The 27,500-nt window shown below is 39.6% G+C and overlaps 1 protein-coding gene across 2 annotated transcripts in view; it reads right to left on the reverse strand.

Moving 5' to 3' along the window:
• Window positions 1-18,411, reverse strand: part of LOC140947531 (E3 ubiquitin-protein ligase SH3RF1-like) — a 21,365-nt gene extending 2,954 nt beyond the window's left edge. Inside the window, exons 1-10 of one of the 2 annotated variants that reach the window (XM_073396663.1) lie at window positions 17,929-18,410; window positions 9,923-9,975; window positions 8,920-9,034; window positions 8,173-8,280; window positions 7,605-7,700; window positions 7,092-7,370; window positions 3,842-4,032; window positions 2,150-2,317; window positions 664-997; window positions 76-161 (exon numbers count right to left, since the gene is read on the reverse strand). In XM_073396663.1, the coding sequence (XP_073252764.1) occupies window positions 76-161; window positions 664-997; window positions 2,150-2,317; window positions 3,842-4,032; window positions 7,092-7,370; window positions 7,605-7,700; window positions 8,173-8,280; window positions 8,920-9,034; window positions 9,923-9,975; window positions 17,929-18,183 (1,685 nt within the window). In that variant the 5' untranslated portion in view covers window positions 18,184-18,410. Of the gene's footprint in view, window positions 1-75; window positions 162-663; window positions 998-2,149; window positions 2,318-3,841; window positions 4,033-7,091; window positions 7,371-7,604; window positions 7,701-8,172; window positions 8,281-8,919; window positions 9,035-9,922; window positions 9,976-17,928 lie in introns of both variants that reach the window. The other variant, XM_073396664.1, reaches the window with a different exon arrangement.
• Between the last annotated feature and the right edge of the window lie 9,089 nt (window positions 18,412-27,500).

The raw sequence follows: 27,500 nt of genomic DNA on the forward strand, positions 1-27,500 counted from the left end.
CATATTTAATGGCAAGGGAGTGTAACTGGGGGAATAGTGGACAACAGTATAACTACATCTAGTTAATTATTATACCTTTGATATGGTGGCGGCGGTGGAGGGGGTGGTGTTAACCTTGATCTGTCTTTCTTTTTGCCTTTCAGCTTTTTCCAAAAACCACTCTGTAAGGACAAAGATAACAAAGAATTATACATAATTACATACAACTGTCCATAGGCAGGAATATTTAAGACAATTTTCATATAATTTATTTGGATACATACCATTCGTTTGAGAAGGACAGCCCAAAACTGGAATTCTTCTGGGGGTATCCAACAACTTTATGTAATTTGAAAGTGGAGATGACAGGGGGTGGAGGCCCTGGGGTATAGGGGGGAGAGGTATGGATGACGGGAAAGGAAAGAGGGGGAGGTGAGAGTTTTTAAAAGAGCGGAAAGCGGGAGAAATAAACAGAAATTATGCAACAATGCCTAATATTTTGCAATCGAAAAAGGGCTAAGAGAAAGAGCCAAGAAAAAAAAGGATGGGAGGTTTTGACCCTCCTGTCCCTCCCCCCTCCCCCTCCCCCCCCCCCCCCCCACACACACACACACACATACACACACACACACACACCCCACATGGAAGGTTCCTTGACAGAACAGATGAGAAACGCAGACATACCGATTTGGGCGCCGGAGGTGGGGGAAGGGGCGAAGTCGGTGGAAATCTGCTCCTCTCAGCTGGTCCCTGGGCAATGTTCCTGTTTTCTACTAAATTTGTTTGACGACCTAAATTGACGACTAGACTTCCCATCATGGTTGTCGATGATTGTTGGGGGTAGGGTGGGGCAGAGTCCGACCGTTGAAATCTAGTCTGGGAGCCCCCTTCTGAGATAGCGTGTCGTGGCGGTGGCGGCCTTTGATGCAGAGGAGGTTGTGGTTGAGTACCATTTTGTGTTGGCATTTTGTCTTGCTCTGGACTGGTGCTTTGTGAACTTGTCAGTAAATTGTGAATGCTGTGAATTTCACAATATACAGGAGTCAGTGACAGTCAAAACCAACAATAAGTCGCACAAATTAACGTACTAATCCAGGTCAATGGACAAGACAGTGCTTCCTTTGCACTCGGCTAGTAAAAAGACGTCCTGGACTTTATAAAGAGGTCCGAGAAACTCATTTTTTTTTAAACAATGCCCCCTTATAAGGGAAAGTTGAGGGGCAGAGTTCATCTCAAATGGGAAGGCCCTGCCCACTGAAATTCAAAGGAAACTGAGTATTATACAGGACTGTCACTTACAAATTTCACGTTCAGTGGGTATATGCAATTAGTAGGAGGGGAATTTAAGAATTATAAAGTACTTTTGGCTCTATTTTGTTTTGTTTTCTATGAAAGTATCTGGGGGGTGCGGAGGCGGGGGAAATAGCCGGGGAAATTCCCGGACCCTGGCCCTTAGTGACAGTCCGAAAACTTAATAGTTTTCAGAGATAATGACTGAGCTTCAATTCTGTGATAATTCATGCATATTACCTAATGTTTCGGTAAGGGGTCGGCGTGGCCGAGCGGTTTGGGCGCTGGACTTGCAATTCGAAGGCCCCGAGTTTAAATAAGTCCCGCCCTGACAGTTAGTTCGTAGTTCCGGGTTCAAATACTCGGCCATGCATGTAAATAGCCAACTGGTTTACCTCCAGGCAGCTGGGATTCTTAACCCTGTCAAGTTTAATTTGAATTATTTATTTCAGGCATTTGCACGGCCCCACTAGCATTAGTGCTATAAATACTGCCGAGGGAAAATAACGGAATTATCATTATTAATACCTGTGATAAATGTTTGGGTAACCGTGAGTGTCTTGGTAGATTTATTTCATTAGCCACAAATAAGATCTATTTTTTCCAGCTTTAAATTGATCTTTAGGATTATAGAAAACACTCAGGGATTTGATTCTCTTCCTGGGATTTGTAAACAGAACTAACGGTCTTGACATTACGTTTTTCATCTTATCAGTTTCTTTAACATTCCCTCTAAATAACTTTTACTGGCGTAACAATTTCCGAATTCGGGTCATTGGTGTCTTTTGGAAATACTGATAATTATTGAGTTCTCTGGTACCCCTAGCTGACACTGAATGAAGATATCAATTTCAACAGGTTATTTATCAGAAATATCTACCTGGCTAGGCGAACATAATTTCCAGGGAAGACTCCTCTTTTTTGAGTAGTCGCCGAGTATCCTTTAAACCATCCATCTTTGCACTTTTCTGTTACAAAGTAGGTCTCGTTTCGAACCAGTTCCAACTCATCGTCTTTAGCTGGCTTGTAACCATACAGGGCAACGTATCTATTGGAGGCAATTCACAACCTTTTGGTATGTACGTTTACAAAGATAAAGAGAGTTTAAGGGCCTGTTCATATGGAGGTGGGGAACCTCAGGTAGGTGAGTAACCCGCGGCGGGTCACTCCACCTATCATGTAAATGTGATCAAATTAAAAATGAGCGATTATATGGACAGGCGGTTACCCCATCTACCTTGGGTCCCCCACCTCCATGTAAACAGGCCCTTAGATGTCACGACGGCGACGGCAAAGAGAACGCCAAAAAAGCTGGCAAAACAGCATTTTTGCGTGCATAACGCCTGACGTCACTGAACGACCTCGACGTGAACTGCCTAATTTCACGATAACGTTAACATAAGACAACAAAACTCCCTTTCTCTTTGTAAACTTGGATATTTTTTGTTCAGAATTCAAGTCCAGGAGAGTTCGCCTGCATTTGCAAACTCAGCTGGCGAGTTGGGGTAATCGCGCTAAAATTTCAAAGAACGCGAAGTCCCTTGTTTTAAAAGTGACGTTTTTGCTGCCGTCGCTCTTGTGACATCTTAAGCCTACATCTAGGCCTATATATTCCGCAAAATAGTAAAATAAGTAAAATTTTTATTTTACTTTTACTTGTTTTAAATCGTTAAAATTTTTTCAAATAAGACTGTTAATAGTTTTTTAAATACCATTCTTCCTTGTTTTTTAATTGTGTCTACTATAGCTTTTATACATGTAAATTTTAATCTTTTTAAATTGACATTGTAATTTTTTTAAATATTTCAATGATTTTATGTTACCGGAGGGCCACAAGTTTATCAGTTTTAGATCATAACTGTCAAGTGTTACACGTCTACTTCCATTTGAATTAGACGGATAGAACGTGTTGGATTATCCAAACTCGTTCAGACGAACTTAACTGAGCCAGACGTCGAACTTTTCATGAACTTTAATCACGGAGTTTCGTTCATCTCATGAAAAGTTCGCCTGGGCCTTAAACTCAACCTAATAAGAAAAACAGTGTGCGGCTTGTGTCCTAAAGCCCTAAAAGTGAACAGCATCAAATTTTTTCTTTGCAATACACACGTCATAGAACAGAGTGGTAACAAGAATTAGGGACGTGATCAAACAAGTGGAATTTTGCTGGATATTTGGACAGCTTCTCCCTACTACAGTGTATATCTCTTAGAACATTTTTGTATCAGGGTTTAAAGGTGCCCCAGCCGATTTATGAAGCATGAAGTAATCAGTGCAAACAATAAACCCAGATTCTTGGTTGCCGTTCAGACCAGTTGCCTTGAACTCTTTAGCAGGCTAAGGATCCAAAACAATTTTATTACGCTTTTTGATAAGTTCTGTATCAAATGGATCCCGTCAAAGTTCTTCAACAAATTTCATTGAAAACATGTCAAAAAAATGCCAAATCTTGTCACGTGAACAAACGGTGACAAGGTCTACACTGTATTTCACATAAATCAATTTCTTTGGACTTTGGACTGGTTAAACAAAAAAGGAAGTCAGAAAATGAAGAAAATTAAGTGCTACTTACAATTCTTTTCCCATTTCTGCTGACACTGGTCTTGAACCCGCTGTATTTGTATTGGAGTCAGCAGGTGAAGCTTGTCTGCCTGAAGCCAACTGAGATGGACTAACAAACAAAGGTGATGAACCCCGCCGTCCAGCGGCAGGCTGTGATTGACTCGATGGACTATTGGCATTCGATCTTGGTGGTGGAGTGTTCTTAAAAAAAATACAAGAAGAATGTGACTGTTATCTAAGTAAAAGCGGGTATCAATATAGACAGCAATGAAGCGTATTTTGGGCGGTCGAAAAGGGCTTGTTTATGTTCGTACTGTTGAAGGCGCCATCTTCGATTTTATGACAGAGAAAGATTGGGGAGAGTTTAGGGTTAACATTAGGGTCGCCCGATTTCCCCTACTCTTTTGGAGTTTCAAAATGGCGCTTCCACGAGCAAAAACATTCACGCGCCCGAAGGAAACGCCTGCACTGCAGGCTAGTATCAATATGACTGCTGTGAAATTGTGACCATGACTTCCATAGCTGTCTTAGTGAATTCTTATACTCGCCATGATCGCTAAGAAAATAGAAATGCATGAACGAGATTAAGGGCCCGTACACTGTACATATGCGGTGAGCCAGCCCAGTAAAGTAGGCCACTCTAGCTAACCCAGCTGGCTCACTTAATGTATGCAGAACCTAAGACATTATACGGTTTTCAAGCCACTGCAGTCAGATTGAAGGATTGGTGGGAAGCCGCCAACAAAAAAACGGGTGATTCAGAAAATTAGCAGGAAAAATTTAAAGGCCATTAATTGCACCTGACAGAAAAGCCCAGTTAGGTGCGTTGCAAAGTGGCATAATGGTACGCGATTTACCAGAATAATTACCTGTTTCATTACACTTTGAATACCGAAAAGGTGCAAATATCATAATTATGAGCACCTCAGATTAAAGTCCAAAATTTTCATTTGGGATTTTCGTAAGGTGCATGACCTTTACCATTAAACTTAGAAGTGTCGGTGCAAACTGTTCGGAATTTTTACTTAATGGTAATCACCTCATCCGTGTATCTTCATAAAAATACATGTAATGGTCATGTGTAAGATGAAATCAATAACAATATCATATAAACACACCACATGTTTAATAGGAGAGTACAGTACAGGTACAGGTAGGTTGAGAACTCTTGTGATATGGCATTCCTGACAACTGTACATGTACCTTAATAGGGAGCTTTAGCAACAACAACAGCGACTTTCATGAAAACGTCACTTTAAAAATGAATTCGTGCTGCTTCAAATTTTATCGTGCTTATTCCATCTCTTTCAATTCATCAAATGTTGGCAAATACTTCTGGAATTTCATTTTAAGTAATGGTCCAGCTAAGAAGCAGGCAGAAAAACAATAGCCCGCGGCAATAGCGTCAGTTATTTTTCAGGCGCTAATTTCTCTAATCAAATTAAATCTGAATGCTCTGATTGGTCAATACAGCTAAAAGCGCGAAATTTGAATTTTAAAGTTGAATTAAGATAGCTTAAGACTCATTCGAACAACTTTTTATTTCGTCTATTGCTTTGTTATGTTGAAAAATATAACGTATCTAAAATTTAAAAGATTTCTATGCGCCAAACCCGAGGAAGTTAAACTGATATGAAATTACACGAAGATGAGCAGAGTGTTACATCAATCAGCGACGTTGGGAACAACATTTACGTCGGCTCTCACAAAAGAAATGTCAAAACCATGATCGTAAACAGCAGCAATTCACTCTCACGTGGCGAATCTGGCGAACGCGCCAATGTCGCGCGTTTATATTCGGCCACCATACAGAACAACAACAAGTACACAAAATCAAATCCAAATGTTATCTAAATGTTCTGCTTTTGGAAAAAAAAAGGGAGGTTGCCCAGATAGAAAAAATTCCTGCATGTTCGGATAATCGGGTTTCAGAAAAAGCTCTCCTACAGTTTATCTGTTTTCAAGGTTTTGATATTACTCTATAAAAATCCTTCTTACAATCTCTCTCGTCCTTGGAAAAAATAAAGGCAAGCTACAGTCGTGCTCGCTAGATCTTCCGTACCAAGAGAAACTCAAACACCAGTGACAGCTATTTATGATACCTAAGCGGCTTCCGTCTCGGTATTCTCCGTCTCAGAACTCAAAGGTACAAAATGCAAACGTGTCACAAATTTCAATTCGCTCATTTTAACTTAAGGTCCACGGCGAACTTCCATTTCGCTTGATGAAGCAGTCTAGAGAGAAAAAAAATCGAATGAAAGATGGGTAAAGATACACGGAATATGGAAGTTTCGAAAGGGGCAAACACATGAATAACACATAATGCGCGCGGAGGTGCGAAAATCTATTGAATTCAGCTTACCTCAAGCTCAAGTGTTCTACATCTTTTCGAGAAATAAATTCATCCTTGTAAAAACAACAAATCTTTCGCTTTCTCCTTTTATGCCCAGCTGTACTCCAATTTCTAGTGCCACAATTATTCTGATCTCCTCCTGATCCGGCCTGACAACGAAAACAACTACGCCGGGCCCAAATTCCCACATGGCGACTCGGCATGTCGAGGACGGCAGCAAACCATGTTTAAGAGCATTTTGACGATCACTCCGATGATAAAATACAGTAAATTTGAGATAAATATTCAATAAAGAAAAAATGCAGATTTTTCACGAAGAAATTGACGAGATTTCTTCGGGTAAAAGACAAATTTCCTAACATCTCAAGTGTCACACTAAGATGGGGTCACAACAAGGTCGCGCGTGTGTTGCACGTTTTCCGCTCTAACTCTTGATTGGCGCATAGAACAATGCTGAAACTTGGCCGTGAGGTATAAGACAGGGGAATGGGGAAAATAAAGCTAAAAAAAGGTGTTTTTGTCACGTTTCTGACTGTTTTTTTGGCGATTTTTGGATTTCGGCCAATCAGAACGCTTGATTTAATTGAAATTAATGATTAAAAGTTAGCACCTTTTAATCACTTTTGCCGTTCGCCTGCCTACCTTTTACACGGACCATTACTTAAAAAGACTGTATCAAAGTTCAGGAAAAGAAAAAGGAAGTTGTCTTGTGTTCATGTCATCCACAAAACATGAAATTGGGCACTTTACGTGTACAGTAACAGCAAAGAAATGAACAGAAAAGAGTGCGATGCATGTGCAAAGAAAACCTAAACCTTTTGCTTTTTGATGTTCTCATTGCCGTCGCCGTCATTGTTGCTTAAGCTCCCTAAAAACGGGTTGCAAAGCCCAGAGTTACATTGTGTACCTGACTAGATGTACTTTCAGACGACACATATCCTGAAGAAGATGAACGATCAAGAGCATCAGCCAGCCTGTCTGAAGATTTAATGTCAAGAGAACGCCTTTGAAGTCCAGCTGACTCGCTCTCTTGATTGCGCTGACCAACAAAATGCATTGTGTGCCTCTTGGATTCTGCTTTGTTTGTGTCAGATGCAGGAGAATTCCTTTGTGCTTTGGCAGCAGCTTGAGAAGGGCTTTCAGGATGGTCAACACGATCTGCAAGTTTCCTCGCCACTGTGTTAAACTGAAAACAAACAAAAACATGATCATACTTTTAGTTAATCATCAAATACCGCTTCAAGTACGTTCACTGGGTTGATGCCCTTAACAAAGAAAAATTACAAACAATAATCCCTTCCACGGTTTCCGGAACCTTATGCAAAGTATTGGGCGTTTTTTAGGTTTCCTTTTGTAACGTCAACCCTTGCTATAAGTTACAATAATCAAGCGTCTTCTCACAGACAACTGCATTACTTACTTCTACAAAGGATACTGGGAAAATACCCAGTTTGCCATTAAGCCTTCCTTCACACCAGTTTTCATCTACTCGACGTAACACATATATTATATCGCCCTATTGAGAGAAAATAAACATGACACCAGAGTACATGTAATAATCATCTTCACTGAGGCATTTCACTTTGATCCTTGCTGGAGGGATTTTCAAGCAGGGTCGCAATTTGTATCCTCTACCTTTAACCCTTTAAGCCCTAAGAGTGATCAGCATCAAATTTCTCCTTGTAATATCACTGCTTTATAAAACACAGTGGTCATGAGAATTAAGGACATGATCACTCAAGATGAATCCAATTGATAAAAAATTTTAACCTGAATAAAATTTGAATGGTACATGTAACATACACAAGCATATTATATTATGTTGTGGTTCAATGTTATCCTTGGTTTAAATTTTGTTTTCTTTTTTGTTTCAAATTCATTATCATACATGTACATTATCACTCCCCAAAACAAAAGGAAATACAATTGAACCACAACATACATGTATACACTGATAATACAAGTAATTGTACATGTAGAGTGCACACCTGTTTAAATGAAAGTAAATCTTGCTCCTGTTCATCTTCAAAGTCAAACAATGCTTTGGCGATTGGTCTGTCAAACGTATCATCTAGGCTTGGTAGTGGATTGATAACCTACAGTGGGATTTTGACACCAAAATTGCAAAAAGTAAAGTCTCACATAATCTCTCTAATCATCTCCAACTAAGGACTAATGTTACTATGGGTGCATGTAAAGCTGTACAGTCAACTCTCTCGAAGACGGACACCTTTGGGACTGGCAGTAGCTGTCCGTCTTAGAGAGATGTCCGTCTTATAGAGAGTCAAATAGAGGGAGCAAAGAAAGGCAGGGACCAACTCTAGGTGTCCGTTTTACAGAGGTGTCCGTCTTATAGAGGTGTCCGTTAAGGGAGAGTCGACCGTAATTCATTGATGTACACTTGTATGCCCCACCCAAAGTGATTACAGCCGTACAGTACATGTAATTTGATCCCAAGCCCAGATTTCCATCATCATTATCCTTCTGCCTGAGATGGAATGCTTCACACACAGTCTTATGAACATGACTTGCATGTACAAGTCATGTACATTAACAACAAATAATTAATGTAATAGCATTCTAGAAAATCACAGTTTCTACTGGCTGAGAGGTGGAGAGGGAAGGAAAGTTGCTTTGAATTTTCCTAACAGACTCAACAAATTAACTTCAAGCTACCTGTAGGTTCACCTTGAATGTAAGTTACACTAAGTGCACACGTATCTTGTATACTGTACCTCTACATAATTTGCTGGGAGGAATCCTTGACAGCCATTGCACAATCCTTCATACCAGTTTTCATCTACTTGCTTTAGTAAAGTTATAATTTCTCCTTTATGCAAGGTTAAATCACTTAAATTGGAGAGAAGGAGGAAAAAAAAGGAAATCTAAATAATTTACAGATGTTTATACAGTCATCATACAGTCATGTACATATGTAAATAACCTTATGTACATGTAGGGGGTGGGGGGGGGGGGGTGAAATGGACATGAAGCCACAATGCATAAGGTCCACAAAAATTAATGCTGTCCCTGCAATTGCAGACAATGATTCTACAATGTACATTTATTGCAACAATGACATTTTCATGCACACTGTAGAGGATGAAGGCCATGGAAAAAATGTGGCAATAAATAAAAATTATTAAGTGTGGAAGTTAGAGATTGTCCAGAGCAGGCCTGCTTGGCCTTTACCTGACTGCAGGCAAACCAGAGGAATTTGCAAGTTGACCATTCATGTGCAATCATGTGAAACTAAAACTGCACAAAATGTACACTGTCTGATTACTTACAGTCAAATCAGGAAAACCGTGAACACCGTAAATTTGTCTGGAATGTTATTGTATTGCAAGAAAAAAGCCAGTCAGGCATTAGAAACTGAACTGCAAGAACGTTAATTACTGTTAAAACCTGGGACTAAAAACCTGGTTTTTAAGAACCTGTAAGGCTAGGCCCTTTCTATACAAGAACCTGTTTAACCTAAAATTTGAAACAGGTTCTTATTTTCTTAAATCTATAATTAACAATAATTAAAAAAAAAAAAAAACATTTCACTAAACTGGGGTAAGTAAGATACATTAGTGCCATATTATGCCAGCTGCAATTGTAAAAGTTCACTAGAGTTCAAAGAGTTCACAGTTTTGCCCCTTTTGACTGCAACAGGGAGCTTCAATGGCAACTAATATTATTGTTTGTGGGGTTGAAAGGTGGCTCCTCCTTTGATTAAGTATCAGCACTTACCCAACTTCTTTTGGTTCATAGTCATACAAAGCCCTAGCACAAGGTTCAGGTACCTTAAGAAAAATTTAAGAGTGATTAGTTTCAACACACAAGTTATACCTGGCTTTTGTAACAGTTATTCATGTTATCAACCTTCTCTAAAAATTAACAACAATGTTCTTAGTAGCGTTGAGTCTCGCTTGCTTGGAGATAAGTTTTGTTGTCAAAGGCGCTGGTGCTGTTATACTACTTTTTCGTTTGGAATACAAAACGAGTGTCATATGTCATAATGTAAATACTCAAAAAGTAAAAATTGCAAGGAGAGACAGGCCGCACAACTGAGCCTCAAACCGGTGTGAAACCTTTGAAAACCTTCTACATAATTATTGATAGTGCTCCATTGAGGAGTACTCTTTCAGGGATTTTACACTCAAAAAATTGAATGATGACTTGTATCAGTATCAGGCAGGGGCACCCAACAAGAATAAAGTTCAAAACCACTTATCTGAAATTGTTTCCCTTTACTACTATATCTCTTGCACTTTCTGTAAGAAATGTGTTTATCAGAGAACGAGCCAATGAAACGGATTGGGATGATGATGATGGTGTTGATGATAACAACAAGATAGTGATCAGTGCTGATGGAGTAATTTAATGAAGTTGAAACAAATTCCTCTCGCGTACAGTACGAAATTGATTTACCAAATCTTGTCCTGATTTGGTAAATGACCTATGGTGCACCGAATCTTGTCCTGTTTAGTCTAAATGTTATTTATTTTCGGTGCACTTACGTCCTGTCAGGGGCACCCAACGAGAATATAGTTCAAAACCACTTATAATAAACATAGCATTGTTGAACGTATTTTAGTATTTAAACGGTAGATATAGGCATATTTTTATCCCCTAAAAATATTTCATCTGTTCAGATTTCCTTGCTGAAAGTCTAGTGATCCGAAAATTATAGGGATTAAAACTTACCTTTTCGAAAATTTCAGCCAAAAAAAGGCTCCCGAAAATTCTAGCTGACCTTTTTAGGGCAAAAATCCGTTAAAAATGGGCAATTATACCATTTTTTTGATGTTTGAAAATCCCGGGAGAGGCAGGAAAGCAAGAAATTTTACAGCAACTGTTCTGAAAATTCTAGATCTCAAATTGTCTTCCGAACAGAATGATTTTTCCAAAAACTGACTTTGGGTGCCCCTGATCAGGGGCCCATGACTCTGTCAGTATAAATAGAGACAAGACAAGACATTTATTATCGTAACATTACAAGTACAATAATTGTGCCAAACAATTATTGTTTGGCACGCAGTTAGCAAGAAAACGCTAGATGAGGCATGCCAAATTAATTCTATTACAAATCAGATATTATATTATAATAAGTAAAAAGCAAAGAAAAAGAAAAGAAATAATATGTGTAATGAATTCAAAAGCAAGAAAAACAAATCTGTTTAATGCAACCTGTGAAAGAGGCTAAGGTTTAGGATTTCGCGATTTTATTTCTTGTGTTATCATGGTTGCATCAAGGTAATCATCTTTGTCTTTTAATACTTCGAACAGCACACTGATTAATTTTCGTTTAAACACTTTTTTTGTACCGGATCAAGATACGGCTCGGTACAATATATGTTCAGCAGAGGAAAAATGTGTAAGTTTAACAGAACCTTATACAACACACAGTTAATCTAGTTCGCGTGTATTCCTGCTGAATTTGTTGTCCGTTTTATAAGATATCAATATCGCGTGAAAGTAATTACATTACAACAATAGCTTCTTAGTATCTACTTTTAATATCTCCGTACAGTCTCAGAGTACAATGTTTAGAGTTGTACACAGCATTTCTAGATAGATAAATAGATAGATAGACAGACAGACAGATAGACAGACAGACAGACAGACAGACAGACAGACAGACAGACAGACAGATAGATAGATAGATAGATAGATAGATAGATAGATAGATAGATAGATAGATAGATAGATAGATAGATAGGTAGATAAGAACTTTATTTTAGCAGGATAAAAAGATCAGCATTACTAGTGGGGTCATGCCAACAACAATTACAAGAAAAGTAAGGAGTACTGAAAGCAAAATGTACAATTCCGTTTATTACAGTATCACTGGGATAAAGCGTTTCATTTTCCAGGAAAATTTCACTTTTCTTGTCAAAACAATCACTGACCCAGACAGACTCGTATTATTTTACTTGAATTTAGTGTTCAGAACAGTGAACAGGGTTATATTCTGTGAAATTTATCTACAGTCTGCGGCCCACATCACCAGTGATCCACGATTTATATATTTATTTTATTTTCAAGTTTTTTTAACTAATCCTCGATCCCTGATTTCCACTGATGCATTTTTGGCTCTGCACATTAACGCACGTAAATTTTAATCACGTAAACAAAATAGAGGTAAGACATAAAGTGTTGAGATTAAACGTCAAGTTGAGTGAGTTTCTACTTTTACGCTTACATAATTGTACGTGCGGCCTTTCATACATTGCCTCTATTTTATTTGCGAACGCAAATTTTATGCACGTATGCGGGTAAAAAGTACGTGACTCAAGTATTTATAAAGTGCAACACGACTTCATGTCTTAACAACTGTGCAAATCTATCAATTAAACAGATAAAACAAGGTGAATCTATTTAACCGTAGATTTCCAGTAATTGCGACATTATTCTGAGAAACATAACGCCTTAAAACACCACAAAATAGATTTCCCCGCTATAATATTTTCTCATCCTACTTGGGGATATTTCCTTTTTAACCCTTTCACTACTACAGGCTTTTGGCCCCCAACCCCCCATCTTCCTGAACAATTATCAAGGAGCTAAGATGGCTGTGATACTTAATCAAAACATGCATGCTCAGTAGATTTCAGAGCCTTGTTTCACACAATTAACTACACAGACATGAAGCCAAGAAGTCATTGTATAAGTCTAAACAATTAATAAAGATAACTATCCCTGCATTCACAAGATATTTAAGATAAAATCGCTAGTAACGAAAAAAAATTCAAATTTGCCGCCATTTGCAGTTCCTATTGTCAGACTTTGAATGAGAATTTCTTTGTAATCCATCACAATATGGCTTACTTTTTTACAGCAAAACAAGGGAAATTGTTAGAATATAACAAATATGCCAGATTTGTGTTCACAAAGCCAGTTTTAACTGTGTAAGACTAAGGCATTGTCATAGCCTGTTCGGCATAGTGCCACGTTGCAAAATGCTATATTCGTATCTTGTTTCCACTTTGTAGTGTTGTAGCCCTTGAGTGTTCTTCGCCCTGTTTATGCACTGTACACATTTCCTTTTTCTGCCCTCCATACAAGCTGAAACATATTGATTTGAGGGTACAGCATGGTTCAGTTTGGAATCTTGTTCCATCTACGCTTTCGCTTTCATTGCAATAAACCATCGATCGTTGGTGTGCGGGGTCAAGTTTGAAATCAAGTGTTTTGCGCTTCGATCCAATGCGTTCCGATTCAAGAACAAAAGCATTACAAACAAATACATAAAAGACAAAGAGGAACCAAAATATGTATCTATACCCCTTCTTTGACTGCTACCCCAAACAAATAAATAGAACGAAGCTGATCAACACGATCCACGCAGTCCATGCGAGAAGTGTAAACATCTGAAATTGAAACCCTCGGGTTTATCGCTTGCGGTTGAGTTGTTGTCGCTTTTACTGTCTTCAGACTCACTTTCGCCGCTTTCCTCCTTAGAAAATTCTTACACTTCAATGTCAGATAAGTCTGCATCAACATTCACATCACTAAAACTTAAATTACTCTTACTATCATCGTCAGAACCAAAAATCGCATTGATTCGGCGGCGGCCATATTGACAAACAAAGATAAAATACAAGCCTAAAGCACGTTCAAATCTACTGAATATCTATAATTATACTTTAACTAGCGAACTAAATTCTTTTAAAATCAAATAGACAAAAGAAGGAAATGCTCAACCATCTGGCTTTTGGTGTGTTTTATGGCATAAGAGAAATCCAGTGTACGAATCCCGTGCGAAGGTTCACGCACGTACGTCTTGGAGCGAAGCCAAACTTCGGCCCTTCACTACTCGCCTCATGCAATAGTTTTGTATGCGCACTTCTCGTGATTTGATTGGTTTGTGCCTGCCCATAACAATGGAACAATCAATATTGACAAAGACTGCCTTACCTAGGGTATACAGCGCATTTTTTTGCACCCTTTTCTCGTGGCCGCTTTTGGCCGCTCTAGGAAAAATGTGGCCATTTCCGGCCGGCCGCTTTTGGCCGCTTTAGTAGTGAAAGGGTTAATCAGTGCCCGCATGTCGTACATAATTACACGAAAATCAAGGGCCTCCATTCGAGGAAAATTACATCATTGGCAAACTTACACGCATCCTTTCAGTCATCGCCGAAAATATACCGCATGCTCATCACGAGACTCATTTGCATACAGTGAAAGTCGCCACGATTCTTATCCCCAGTTTCCACAGTCTTCGCTAGGAACGGGTGGCCTACTAACTAGGTCCCACCAACAAAAAAGAAACGACTACATTTTTATAGTCTCGCTTTGCTAAAGCAAGCTTGACTAAAAAAAAAAAATTGAAAATTACATGTAAGGTAAATACAGGAAGAATTGAAAGAACATGTTCTATAGTACACCCAGAACTGATTTACATGCATACAGCTGTGATTTTGTCACAAATAGTTATGGTGAGTCCTGGGATTCACCTCGTGTAAAATCATGAGTTCCAGTCCAGAACCAACAGGTCCCGAAATTGAAAATGTTTGGGCCTTTAAAATGTAACCAGACAGTTGATTTGAAGACAGACTCCAAAACTCTGTATTACAGTACACTGAAATTAAAATATACAATGTACATGTAGTCCTTCTATTTTAAAAGCACAACAAAGGCTAAAAGAAATATGCATCATTAAACAACAGCCATAATAACTGCCAAAGAAATTACACGAATGGGATACAATACACACAATTGTGTTTAGATTGTTCTATCGATCTTTGCATCCTATGGGATGCATGCCATGAATTATTTTGCGTCTTTGGACATTTTTATGCATCAGGGATGCAGGATGTAGAGGAAACTAAACAAAATCACTGATACAGTATGGAAAAACAACTCTATAACCAGACCTAGTGCATGCTCCAAGGTCTCCCAACGGAGCATTGGTTAGAAATTTGGGATCCTGGCTAACTGAAACGAACATTAGTTATTAGCTTAGGTTGTAGGTTTCTCTACAAATATTCTGTTAATTGGTCATTGTGACCAACTTTTGCAAAAGGCATAGAGTGCATTCTTTCACAGGCTATCTTTTGAATAACATTATAGGTAATACATGACAAAAATCACTCGTGCAGTGTAAATGTGTGGAGGCAAAATTTTCTTCTTAGACAGTCACATTAATTAATCCATTGCTAAACAAACAAATTTTTAGGCACCACCCGATAATAAGCCACTTAAGTTTTGTTACTAATCCAGACATCTTAAATGCATTGGCGAGTGTGTAATTTACTATTTAGTGCTACCACCAGTGTTTAGTGCTAGCTATCGTTTTATGTTTTAAATGTCTATAAAATTTAACTCTCTACTGCATACTCTTAATCATTGTTGAAGCTTAACGTCATTTGATTATTAAAGGCACTCTATGAGATCAGGAGTAATAATACTCGATCAGATCATAAAAAACCCTTGTACATGCATATCATTTCATATGACCCATTATGCATATGTCTAGCAAACAGGCCCTCCAGCAGACAAGACTCCAGAAGACCAATATTTACAATGTACCTTCTGATGAATTAAAAAACATGTATTATGAAATAGTGAGGAACAAAAATCTCAGACTATCAAAAAATGTAAATTTCTGCGCAACAGTACAAAACAATACTAATTCTGTTACAACGGGTGATACAACCTGAAGAATATCTTAACCACCAAATTTGAGATTCTCACTGAAGGTTCAACAGAAAGCGGAGACAACAGTGACTCAGCAGAAGCATGTTGGGTTAAGACATAAACATCTGTATAATGAGATATCGTAATGAGATATTTATTTTACAGTTTTATATCATTAGTGAAAAAATATCTTGATGGTGAAAGGTTTCATGGCTTTTTTCATGGTTTCCAGCAGAATCTTCAACAATTTGTCAGTAAAAGAAAACATTTCTCAATCATCCAGACACAAGGAAAATAGAATTACACCCCTTAGGGTTTTTCGATTGAAAAAATATTCTTTGTTTCTCTAATATCACTGTTCCGCATGTTAAAAGTGATGCGGTTTTCATTTGCATACATGCATATTTTGCACGTACTACTAGTTAATTAAAGCTCGGTCATGTGCAATATACACTGTACATGTAAAATAAGAGTGTGACAGTACTGGAGAGTTGATTTCTACTGTCAAGTAATTAAATTAAATTAGTAAAACGCAACTGTTTCACTCAAAGTAGGTAAAAAAAGTGTAATTTTCTGGAGCTACAGAAGGACACGTAGCATACTTCCTTATTAATAATTATTATCCTTGTTTTAAAGGAGGAGAAATAATATTCAAAGGAGAAGAACGAATTCCCGCGTACAGAACAAGACAGGAAGGAGTAAAAAAGCTTGCGGCTGACCACCTTACACGTACATTCTAATGCACAAAGTTTGCACAAGTAATCCCTGAAAAAAAACTTTATTACAGCACACATGTCAACACACACAAAAACCAAAGGACATCTGTTTGAGGCGAACATAAATTTTATAGATTTAGAGTTAGTGTCTACCAATTTACTCTGTCTTACCATCAAAGATAATAATCAATATTTAAAAAAAAATTAATGCGCTACGTGACCTGTAAAATCCAATATTATAGGTCAATGCCCCAAGGAATACCAAAACAACATTATTCTGGAATACAATGCAAGTGCCTTTTTTCAAAAAAAAAAACATCAACTTTTTAAAAAGAACTTTATACATGTCAGGAAGAAATTAACAAAGTCATGCTTAAAACGATCAAGATATTTAGGTGTAAAACTTAACCAACATTTGCAAAATTCATGTGAATACTTGCTACCATTTCCGCTACAACAGATAACGTATAATTTGTTGTTTTAGCACCACGGAAAGCCTACGAGTTTTTCTGACAATGGGAAATTTTACGACTTACGCCAGCACGCATTTACTAGAAAAACAAAGCCAGTGAAACATCCGAACGTTGTAAACTACAATTAGCTATTAAAACATTGCTTAAAGTCCATTTTAACTTATAAAAATTAACCTTTCTTTAAAGTTCGTAAAAAACGATCAAACTATTAAGAAGGAAATATATTCTTATCAGAGGGCGCTTTAATACATCAAAGGGAGGAAATCAGTTTGTACTTCCGGGGCACATACACAAAAAAATATTTCTTTCTAAAAATGTCGCGGGCGTTGAAAGTAAATTGGCAAATGTTTGACCCTGGAATTCGAAGATAATTTCGCAAAAAAGCGGGTCTTCTGTGGTATGACCTTGATTGTAGTGGAACAGACCAAAGCCGGGTGCTGAATTAATGAGGTAAACATATTTATACGGTATGTAGTAGCAACGCTGGTCAACATACTTTTCAATGAAAAAGATCCAATATAGCTTCTATTTTAAGAGGGTACACTCTTCATTTTCATTCATTTGCGGTCAAAATATTGCCTCCTTTTTTTTTTTTTTTTCAGAGATCGGAAAATGAAAATCGAACATCGGAATCAAGTGTCGATCGCCGATTACTAAAATCGAAATTGAAGTTGCAATAGCTTTTCAATAAAACAGTTAAGAACCAAAAGTGTCCTCTATCTACATGTTTTGTTCGTATTAATTCTATCCGCCACAAACCCCAGCTCCTCCGGCATTCATCAAAGAGCTGCACTGTCAGTCGCACGCACTTTGCGATGATAATAGGTCGTGCGCAATAACAGGGTTAATATTAAAAAAAATGTGTCTCTAATTTTTACAAGGAAATTATTATTTAGCGTCTTAGTTGTTCAATATAAGCGCCTACCTGTTTTCTCTGCTTCGGAAGCTGGCTCAAACCTTCTAGAATTCGTATGAGCATAATGTTCACTGGCAAATCTTTCACGTCCACTTCGACAAGAACCCTGCATTCAGGGCACCTAAGCTCCTTTCTTCTTTCGACGATTTGTTCCAGACATTTTCGGCAGAAGGTGTGTTGGCAAGGCAAAACCTTACAAGTTTGATCAAGTTGTTCCAGGCACACTGAACACTCTAGCAGTTCGTTCAAGTTTGCGGTGTCCATGATGTAATAAGCCTTCAGCACGTCAAGTTAACCAAACACAACTCAAATCTCCGTAGTCTTGGCAATCCTATTACTAAAAGCCTTTCCCCAGTCATTAAAAAGTTGTAATGCCCGTCGCCCCGACGAAACAGACGCCAGAACATACCACATCAACTAATGAATTATGTTCGTACTCATTCATGTCAAGATCTTATAACACACCGAGTTGTTGTCATGTCAAAAGCGCATGTGCGAAATGTGGAAATTCACATTATTATATTCCCGCTGAATGAATTATGCGGCTTTCGCGGTCTCATTAATACAAATTGAATTGAAATTCTCGTGACCATATTTTACAGAAGGGGAACCCTAAATAAACTCAAATTCGACCTAATAAAGAAACACAGTTCTGATCTGTGCAAAAGAAATGCAAACAAAATTTGGTGTTTATCGTTCATTGTTCTCGAGAAAATTCGACGAAATTTCGCGAAATTAAATTTCGCCCCGAAATTTCGTCAAAGCACTCGCGAATTTTCGTCAAACGAAATTTCGCCGTCATCTTGGCAAAATTTCGTGTTGCCGAAATTTCGTCGGAGCGAAAATTCGCACCCGCGAAATTTTGCTGGCTAGCCTGCCGATCTGATGGCGGTTCTGGTTGGGCGCGCTGAATATTAAAGACGGGCGCGCGATCGCCTGAGTATCAGGCGTTTCTGGGGAAAAGGGGAAAGATGGAAGCGAAAAAGGGAGAGAGGTGAAGGAGAGAAACGCCTGACACAGATGCTTTTACCGGAGCCTTCCACCCCCACACAGCATGATTCGATACCATCCAATCAAAATCACTTCCGGTCATTGGGTTGTCAGCCTCACGTGTCAAAAAGCTCGCCTAAAATAAATCTCACTCAACGGTTTTGCCGAGCTCCGGTGCTTGTGTTGCTACGATTTCGCTTTTTTTTTTAAACCTCCAATGAGGAGTTTTTGAATACTTGTAATGTAAAACATTACAGGAATTATAACATGTCTTAAAAATTGTGTTAGTGTAAGATCGCCAACGCTCTCGTTCGTAAATAAACGTGCCCCAGAAAATTGTAAATTGCTTTTGTTTACAGAGTTACATCAGGCGCTTGTCTGGCAGCTAAAAAGCTGATGTTATCCCTCGTATCCTCGGGCGGTGGAAAGGAGCTGCAAGAATAAATAGGAAGGTGCGATGGTGAAACACCTATGCCTAGAAATTATCTAGCAGCAGCAAATTCCACCACTTCACGGAGAGCTCGTGAAAGCTGTTACAAGTTTTAAAAAAGAGAGAGCCTATAGCAAAGGTCAATCCCGTTGGTGAAATATGATGGCGCCCGCTTGAGCTTAAGACATTTCAAAAGTGAGAGAATTTTGGAAGAGGAAGCGAACGAATTCCAATCACGTACGCTATCGTAACCGCCACAAGCAAAGTCAAGCTTTTTAAAAGCATTGGTGCTGTCGGCTATCTCTATACATGGCTACCTCGCTCTATTTTCAGTTACAGTAACAATCCCCTTTTAACGGCAGGATGTTGTAAATCAGAACTTAGATATCTGAAACACTGATATCGTCGTCTTTGTCCCGGTCTTTTGAAACCAATACTCAGACATAGTTTCGGCAGAAGCTGGTATATGAGGCTTTTCCATACTCCGAGTACATCTTTCCTTTAAACTACGAGGCCTTGAAAACACAATTCTTGCTCGGATTTTATTTTTATTCCAGGAAAGAACTTGAGAGCGCCCTCTAGAGCCGTTTTGAATTCCTCTCTGCGTCCCCTATGTCCATAAAAGTATCACATACCGGTAACATGAAATCAAAACATCTATGAAAAATGTCAATTGCTTCTTGCCGATCGCTCTTGCGGTCGGTGACGTCAGGGGGTATTGTGTGTTATCCAATCACTGCCACATCCAGATTTTGGATGTGTCACACGGTTTGCTGAATGGTTTTGTGTCAGGCCTTCCTTTCTCTTCTCCCCCTCCCCCTCCCCCATCTAAAATCTCCTCTCCCCTAGCCCCTTAGGAAGGCCTGATACTCAGGCTAGGCGCGCGAGGGCAGAGAAACCGCGAGGAGATCGGGGCACGCAGACTAATTAAATCCATTTGTTCGGCTCGTTCGTTACTGGCGTTGATATGAAGGGAGCTCGGGATTATTGATCACAAGAGGTAGCAATCTCGCTTCAAATATCGAGCCTGCTGGCTTCGTGCTTCGTGTTTTGTGCTACCTTAGTGACCCTCACTCCGTATACTTCTATAGTTCTGCGCTTTGTTCGCACCGCAATTTTCACAGCTCGACGCGACTTGTGAGAAGCTTTAATTAAATGTGGTCTGGGGGCTGCGCACACACAAAAAAACCAAAAGTAATCGCGGCCTTTTCGTAAAAATCCTAGTGGATTTTGTAGGCTAGACTTTCTCTCTTCTTCGTTCGCTCGGTCGCTGCACGACCTCGATGAAAATCCTAGTGGATTTTGTAGGCTAGACTTTCTCTCTTCTTCGCTCGCTCGGTCGCTGCACGACCTCGATGAAGCTCGCTTCGCTCGCTGAGAACTTATGAGAGGTGAGAACTTATAGAAGCCGACCTGTAGCACGTCTATTTGCGGGCTAGGGGCGGTGAGCAACGGGAGGGGGCTGTATTTGTCTTTTCACCCTTCCCTTTAGAGTTTTCATGTTCTTGGCGGTGATACGACGAGGTCTCGGCTTTAAGGATCACCAGGTACATGCACCAGCCTCCTTTAAAATATCGAGCCTGGCAGCCTCGTGCTACCCTCACACTACCCTCAACTGTACTTCAACGCCCCGTGTACAACGCAGTTTTTACAGCTCGACTTGTGGGGTACCTTAATTGTGATCTGGGGGGGGGGGGGGGGCAGTTCTTCTTGGCAAATTCCAGTGGAGTGTGCAGCCTCGATCCATACATGCCAACTCTCCCGGATACGACACTAATCTCCCGGTCTCCCGTACGGGTCACCATATCTCCCGGATTAACTAAATCATCTTTTGAGCTTTTCTGTGCCTTAGTTTGAGATGTAGCCCATTTTTAGCGCGAAACTTGAATTTTTCGCATTCGTTGTACGGTTTCTGGGGCATTTTTGCACCTGTATTTAGTCATTGATTATTTCTGGCATCAAAACGCGAATTTTGATGGTATGTACTTTGTGTAAGACTTCATATAATGTCCTTAGTCATTCCCATCTTTGTCTGGGGTGGGGAGGGGGCGGTGGTTTATTGAATTTCCCGGGAGGGGGGTAGTGAAAAAGAGAGAGTCTCCAGATTTTAGATCTCCGGAGGTTTGCATCTCTGTCGATCCTTCCTGGAACCCGTACCTTACTGTATATCTCAGACCAAAAATAATATGTGCCCTGTTTCCGGGCTTTCAGACCTGAACTTGTTCACAAGAAAAAGACACGTAATTTTTAAACCTTGGTTTCAGAGTGCATAAATTTAAAACTTTATCCTATTCAAGACGGTTGAAATCAATACCACGGGATTGTTTACCCAACTGCAGACTGAAAAGAACTACAATAGTTCATAATACGACTATATCTCTCAATTTAAAAAAGGGGAGTCGCCCCTTTATACGTGTCTCGGTAGTTGCGAAGCATATTGAATTAAAATCATTAAAAGAAGTCACCATCCTCAGCCAATTCCATCTAACCATTGAACAAAGAGGGTTAACTTTCATTCCAATTTTCAGCGACGTAATACAAATTAAAACTGACTCAAAACTTGTTTTCAGAATAACAGAAAGTAATTTAAGTTTGGTACTGACCACAAATGAAAAGTCTTGACGCGAATTGTGATAAACCATTGTGCATTGTATTGTATTCATTTTCTTGCGGAAGACTTTTGATTTTTAAAGTTTGAAGCCCTGCGGTTACAAGGCATAGGCCGGATGTTAATTGTACCTACCCGGAATAAGCTGCTTAACCAGATTCATAAGGAGCTGTGGTGGCACGAAATTTGTCCGGCAAAATTCAAACAGCGAGAGCTGCCACAAAACTAAGTGAAGGATAAGAATATCTGCTCAAAACATTAGAAGAAGGTGTAAATAACACAACAAATACAAAAGACGGTACGGAATGGACAAACTCAAAGAAGATAAACAGATTTCCAGGGGCACCCAATGGATCTGTTCCTCAAAATATCTGTTCTTCAGGCACATTTTTGCTGGCTGGGAGATGTGGAAGAAATAATAGTCCTTGGAAGGAAAGTATCGCTGGGAAAAAGATAATTCAGCGTGTTAGAGGGGATTTGAAGTCTAGAATAGCTGCTACGGGTTACTTGTATGGGTTATTTACCACTCAAGATCTGAATTGTGCGCTGTGACACTTCCCAGTAAGTCAGGTTGCAGGTTGTAAGGTTGCTGGCTGGGAACTCTTCCATCAGTCTTGCTGGGAGTGAGGAACAGATAATTTTTTCCAGCAATCTCCCAAAATGCTTAAAATAGTCTCAGACTGACTTTATTCACGCTTTGTTGTTGTTTTTAGGTCTTTTTCTCAAAATTTCCCGTTGGGTGCCCCTGGATTTGCAGGGCCGTAGCTAGGTTTTTTGCCGACGGGGGGGCATCCCAGTGCCGAAAGCACGAACCTTGTAGGGGGGTCTGGGGGTATCCTCCCCAGAAAATTTTCAAATTTGGAGGCCTCGAAATGCTATTTTCGGCACTTATCATGAGATATGTCTCCGAAAAATCGACTTTGAATATGCAGTGGACATTAGTGCGGGGCATTTTTTCCTATTAGCGAATACAGAGGCAATATTGGCATTATTGACCCAATCATGAACTAGACACTCGCGACACGACACCTACAATTTTGTGCATGTGAAGTCTTAGCATCCATAATTCTCAGCTTAGCTAATAATCCACAACAATAACACGATCCATGGGGGTCAACAAGTCTTAGCCTGCGTTGCAGCCGGCCCACGCACTCGTGAAGGTTTTAAAGCGTCTGCGTCGCAGCCAAACAAGTCTCTGCCGACTAGAACTCTGTTCGAAGCGTTTATTTCGAAGACTTACTAACAACTGCACAATAAAGAGGTAACATGAGAAGCACGAGAGGATGTTGTGCTCTTAGGTAAATTGATTGATTATTAGTTTTCATCTTCCAGAAAAAGAGCTAGAAACTTAATTGTTGTGAACGACACAACTAGGTCCGTGACGTACAAAAACCGCAAATTTGCCTTGTTCGTTTAGACTACATATATAGCTTCAATAAACCTACCGCAAATATTATTTTTAGCGAGAGTGCTGGTGCATGTGTATTAAACTTCGCTTTGTCTTCCTTGCATGAAATCTCATTTGAACCCGTTAATGCGACCACCGTTGGGCCATAAAATCCTGGCCGTACTAACGAGGTGGTCGCACTAACGGGGTCTTCTAGATAATCAAATGACTCAGTGATGTTTACGTTTGGGGTCGAAAGAATATGCATGGTCGTAATTATATAATAATGAGGTGGTCGTTTGCTGCGTCTTGGCAAATCAAGGCAACGAGGTCAACCAGTTACGCCAATGATGAATTTGCTCTTCACGCGATAGTCGGATCTGTGATTAAATCAGAAGAAAAAAGACAGTGAAAAATCACGCACACCAGTAAGTCGACTTTCCATTGTTTTATTGGATTCGATATTCCTGTTACTGTCTTTCGTTATTGCGGACATTCTAAGAGCAACATAAATACTGTCCTTAATAGCGACCAACCGTAAAATACCGTAAGAGCGGGGTGCAAGGAGAATCTACCGGCTAAGAAAACGTCTCTATTAGAGAAGCAGAAATCTTAATGCGACTACTCAGTCGACCTATGCGCAATATGAGAAATGTAAATCCAACCAAAAAGACACAGATGATGATAAACGGATGAAACACCGTTTGATTTGTGTGTCCTCTGTCTTGATCAACTGATGCTGAAGTGTGGTCGGTCGCATTTTTGATGACATGTCTTCGGAATCGGAATGGCTGTTCACCTCAGAAATCTGCTTTTATCATGATTACTACTACAGTTTTATGATATCTGGGATTTCTGATGACTTTGTATTTTATCAGTTTCAGCCTTTTTTTTCTCTTGTCTAGACAGAGCCCACCGACAGACTGACTGACTTTGTTTGAGGTCAACCTCGTTCCCAGGGCTTTTTTACCTTAGAAAATGGCTTGAGGACACACGATTGGAGGCAACTCTAGTCCAGGGGAAGGGGAGAGGGGAGGAGGGGGTACTCCCTGGTGTTTTTGGAGGTGAGGATGAGCAGCCCGGTTCTCCATATCCTGAACTTATTTCAAACCAAATATGCTCTTTTTCAAACCCATTTTCAGGCCGGTAGCCAAAATACTGAATACTGATAATAAGAAGAAAATTAGTTCGGAATGGTATATTGCGGTCATTCTGATTCACTTAATCCTTCTCTCTTATCAGTCTATTTGAAGTGGGAAAGACAAAAATGAAAAAAAGAATTGTAAATTGCTTTTTTACCCACGAAGCATTTAAGAGTTCATATGAACTCGTTTAAACTTGTCCGTGCGTTCCAGATCGAATTGGATCGAATTTGGAAGTGTTGGTTTTTGAGGAGGCGAGGGGGAAACCGGAGAACCCGGAGAAAAACCTCTCGGAGCAAGGGAGAGAACCAACAACAAAGGGTGATGGGCTCCTGACAACAAACCAGGAGCTCAACCCACATATGCCGTCGACGCCGGGATTTGAACCCGGGCCACATTGCTGGGAGGCGAGTGCTCTCATCACTGCGCCACCCTTGCCCCCCGACAGACTCTCTCGTGGCTTCGTTGAAAACTAAAATGGGCAATAAAAGGCCATAGTATAGTACCCATTTTTAGACCAAAACGAAAAACCATACCCTTTGGGGCTGCACATACCTATATGGTCCATCATATTGGGGAATATATACCTCTCCGAACTTTAGCTGGCTGCCCCTACAGACATTTGCTAACAGGTCTCGGTTGAAATGTTTCGTGTATTCGTACATCGGAGTAAAGAACAATAAAGCCTCGCTTGCAAGGAGTCCTCGTTCTTGTAAATATTAAAATGATTTCTTTCTTCATGACAAGGCAAGTTTTCGTCATTTAGACGACCAATGAAAACTTGATATTGAATGTCACGCCGCCCATTTTCCAATTCGGAAAAGGATGATCCTAGGCAATATTTGTATGACTTCCTGTAATGTGCGACTGCTTCGTGAAAGTGTGCTTCCGTTTGCGGTTTACTCAAGATTTTGCTCATAACTTAGAGAACTAGCAAAGCTGCCGTTAGATAATATTTTTTACTTATTTTGGTGGTGCCGACTTGTTTAACTTAGGTTAAACGACCTTGGCCGCTTTTCACCTCTCAAGTTTTTGGAAGGCAATTAAAAAGAATTAACAACGAGCAACCTCATTATAGCTGTAATGTGTTTGCGGTTAATGTTACTAACTTAAGTGTATTATCTATTAGGCCAGAGTCACGATCTTTATCCAGTTATTCTTCAAGTTATATCCATTTTGTCATCATTGGTGATCCCTGCAATCTGATTGGCTCTCAGCACTGTGATTTAAAATATCCTCTTATCACACTATTTTTGCTCTAAATCTGATCTGTTCTAAATCGAGTCATTCACGTCCTAGATCGCACCATTTTTTGCTCTATATCGCATCTTTTCTGTTTCGAATACAAAACAAATTGTAAAAGCCTGTTTGTTTCCGCTTTTCAACAAACCGGCTACTTGATCAATGAAATGTAATTGAACTTCGCGTCGTACAACTCCGGTCTGAAATAATATTTTTGATCTCAAATCTTGTGATTTGAAATCATCCGTATGATTTCAGACCAAAATTGCACTCCACTCAATTCAATTACCATTACAAATTTGCCAACGACTAAATATGATAGTAGGCGCGTGTTTGAATTGAAACCAATTTTACTGCCAGCGCAGCTAAGAAACCATGGACAGAATAACAGCGAACTATAAAGCTACACTGAAGTAGTCAAATAGACATCTTCGCCGAGTAATTCTCTCCTGCTAGGCAGTGTTTTTTTTACAGTTTAGCATATATTTTCAATTTGTTTCTCCCAACTTCGGATTTTGTATAGTATCCCAGTAAATGCACTATAAATGTCAGAAAAAAACTCATCACCTTCGCTATTCACCGTTCAACTCAGCATGTTGTTGTTTTATATTAATATTTGGTTCAATCATACACCACCACACCTAAAGACCAAAGGAAATTAAGATTGCACCCCAAGGTATAAAAGGAAGTGGCCTCTGACAACTATAGTAGTTCATTAAGACGATCCCTCGCCGTAAAGGAAGTACTTATTGTAATCTTAGCTTATCGGCAGCATAGCCTCCCATCATCTGATGTGAATAATGCTTTTTTTATGACTCCTGGATCGTTTACTGTTCTTATGGCCTTGTTTCAAACCGAGCAAGGCCGGGTACGAATCCGTTAAGTCTTTTTAACCCTCGGACGTACACGCAAATTCATACTCCCACCGCGGTACAAGGGGGAGGGGGGGGGGGGGGTGGATGGAACCCCTCCCCGGAGTTTTTGATTTGATGCAGTATTTCGAAACGATTTTACCCTTAGTGGAAAGCCATTGATCTTCTTAACAAGATGAGGTATATTTTATGGGTGGTAGCGCTGCTGGAGGCCTGTGACGTCACCAACAATGGTGGCCATCTCGAATTTTGCCAAGAATTAGAAATCAGGTTTAAACCAAGAGCTGAATAGTAATATTTTGTGCTTCACATGAAAAACAACACATAAATTAGCACTTTGCATGCATGATTTTAGCCACAAGATTTACTTTTATTGTTGAAAGAAGTTGTAAAAACATGTACTTTAACCCCAAAATGGCTTAACCACCTGCTACCTATGACGTCATATCTCGTAACCATAGCAAGTGACCATCACTGAACTTGTCTCAAAAAGTGCGCAAGGGATGAACGAACAGCTACTGAAAACGTCAGGTGCTGATTTTTATCCTATAGGAAAAAACTCAGAAAAACCTTACGGGGAGGGGGAGGGTAGGCATCCACCCCCCGCCCTGTACGTCCGAGGGTTAAGGGACACACAGTTCAAGACCCATACAGTCAGAAAGAGCGCATTGAGGTTAGCAAAAATCTCAGTTTGGTGTCAATCGGGCCATAATTTAGATAATATTTTTAAAAAAACTAAAAAATTTATTAAATGGATTACCGGACGCACCGTCCGGAAGTGTGTAATTTTTTGGTGAATTTTGGAGTTTTTGAATCGCTGTATCTCTTTCAATATAGGCCCGATGAGAATGTTCCTTCGCTAAATGTCTGTTGCTAGCCTGTTCCAGGCCTTTAGGTAGTAGAACGCGGG

Source organism: Porites lutea, chromosome 9 (genome assembly GCF_958299795.1).
Source record: "Porites lutea chromosome 9, jaPorLute2.1, whole genome shotgun sequence".
In the NCBI taxonomy this organism is placed as follows: Eukaryota; Metazoa; Cnidaria; class Anthozoa; order Scleractinia; family Poritidae; genus Porites; species Porites lutea.